The sequence below is a fragment of the Myotis davidii genome, unplaced genomic scaffold, assembly GCF_000327345.1.
Source record: "Myotis davidii unplaced genomic scaffold, ASM32734v1 scaffold6368, whole genome shotgun sequence".
NCBI lineage: Eukaryota > Metazoa > Chordata > Mammalia > Chiroptera > Vespertilionidae > Myotis > Myotis davidii.
In genome coordinates this window covers 6,807-8,884 of record NW_006298807.1, presented here as the reverse complement: position 1 = coordinate 8,884, position 2,078 = coordinate 6,807, and the positions used below count along the sequence as shown (strand labels likewise).

At 54.9% G+C, this 2,078-nt stretch overlaps 1 protein-coding gene across 1 annotated transcript in view; it reads left to right on the top strand.

The window, feature by feature from the left end:
* LOC102768492 (interleukin-4 receptor subunit alpha-like) overlaps window positions 1-2,078 on the top strand; it is a gene marked incomplete at its 3' end in the record, with an annotated part of 15,281 nt that overhangs the window by 6,699 nt on the left and 6,504 nt on the right. Inside the window, exons 2-3 of the mRNA XM_015570970.1 lie at window positions 680-770; window positions 1,945-2,077. Of these exons, the coding sequence (XP_015426456.1) occupies window positions 701-770; window positions 1,945-2,077 (203 nt within the window). The remainder of the gene's footprint in view (window positions 1-679; window positions 771-1,944; window position 2,078) is intronic.

The window sequence follows — 2,078 nt, the reverse complement described above, 5'->3', positions numbered from 1 at the left end:
ACCACAGTTGTCCAATCCATTCATCTACTGATGGGCACTTAGGCTGTTTCCAGATCTTAGCTATGGTGAATTGTGCTGCTATGAACATAAGGGTGCATATATCCTTGCTGATTGGTGTTTCTGGTTTCTTGGGATATATTCCTAGAAGTGGGATCACTGGGTCAAATGGGAGTTCCATTTTTAACTTTTTGAGAAAACTCCATACTGTTCTCCACAGTGGCTGCACCAGTCTGCATTTCCACCAGCAGTGCAGAAGGGTTCCTTTTTCTCCGCATCCTCTCCAACACTTGTTGTTTGTTGATTTGTTGATGATAGCCATTCTGACAGGTGTGAGATGATAACGCATTGTCGTTTTGATTTGCATCTCTCGTATAATTAGTGACTTTGAGCAGGTTTTCATATGTCTTTTGGCCTTCTGTATGTCCTCTTTCGAAAAGTGTCTATCTAGGTCCGTTGCCCATTTTTTTATTGGATTGTTTATCTTCCTTTTGTTAAGTTTCATGAGTTCCCTGTAAATGTTGGAAATTAAACCCTTATCGGTGGTATCATTGGCAAATATGTCCTCCCATGTAGTGGGTCTCTTGTTGTTTTGTTGATGGTTTCCTTCTGAAGGCGGCACGCGGGATGATTGGGTGGTGGGGACCACGAGTCAGCACTCACCTGGCTCACCTTCTCTCAGCAGGTGCCTTAGGACCTCCCGATGGGGTGGCTTGGCTCTGGGCTCACGTTCCCTGTGAGCTGCCTGATCCTGGTGTGGGCGGCAGGCTCTGGTAAGTCACCACCTCTCATTCATTCATTCAATCATTCAGCAAACATGTATGGACTGTCTACCTGCCAGGCCCAATCACTGAACAAAACAAAGATCCCTAGCCCACCCCATAACAAAGAAACAGAATTTCCGGAGGATGAGGCCCAGAAATCAGGGTTTTTAAGAAGATTCCCAGGTGATTCTAATGTGCAGCCAAGGTTGAGAACCACTGCCTTAGAGATTTCGCTGTAGTGGGAGGGGACAGCCAATGACAGATGGCCCTAATTATAAGTTAATTCTAGATTGTCAGAAGGTGGTGGGAAAAGACGATAGAGGGCAGAGCAGGGAGGGCTGGGACAGTGGGGTCAAGTGGAGGATTGCAATTTAAAACACGTGCTCAGGGAGGTCCTCCTGAGTGACAGGCGCTCAAGCAGAGACTTGAAGGAGGGGGAGCGTGCAGATACCTGCGGGCGGACCTCAGTGGAGGCCGGAGCCCAGAGCCTGCCTGGAGAGCTGGAGGGACCAGAGGAGGCTGGGGTGGGGCTGGGAGGCAGGTGGCCAAGTCAGGAAGGACCGGGCAGGGTTTGAGCACAGGAGCGACATGACCTGTGACACTGAAAGGGACCCCTTTGTCTGTAAGCACGAGGGTGGAGGCCGGGAGGCCAGGGAGGAGGCGCTGCAGTAAGCCGGGTTCAAAGCCAGCTCTGCCACTGACCGGCTGGACACAGCACCCCGCCCTCTCATCCCGCCCTTTGATATTGGCCAAACCCAGCAAGGAGCCAGAGGCCAAGGGCCCCTGGGTGACAGACCGTGGGGATCAGCCTCCTGAGCTCAGCAGGGTGGAGGAGGTGGGGCGGGAGCGCTGCAGGGCAGGTGCTGCTGGCGGGTCGCCCTCCTCACTCCGCCACATGTGTCCCTTTAATTTGGCCAAAGGCAGTAGGAGAGCTGCAGCACGTAAAGGTCACTGGAGTGTCCCCTCAGTGGGCCCGCACCCCAGGGCCCTTCCTCAGCTCCAGGATGGCCTCAGTGCAGCCGGAGGCTCTGAAGACGGCACAGGGGCGGTCCGGGGCGGCGGTTCCCTTGCTTTGTGCTGGGCCCCTGGGTCCTGTTCGGGCTGGTTTCCGACCTTCCCGGTGGCCCGTGGCCCTCTTGCCTGTTGGGCTGCGGCTGCTCAGAGCGCTCCTGTGTCTCCCCAGGGAGTGTTCAGGTCCGGGGTCGGCCCACCTGCTTCTCCGACTACCTCAGCACCTCCACCTGTGAGTGGAGGATGGATGGCCCCACCAACTGCAGCTCCGAGCTCCGCCTCACCTACCAGCTGGATTTTCCGAAC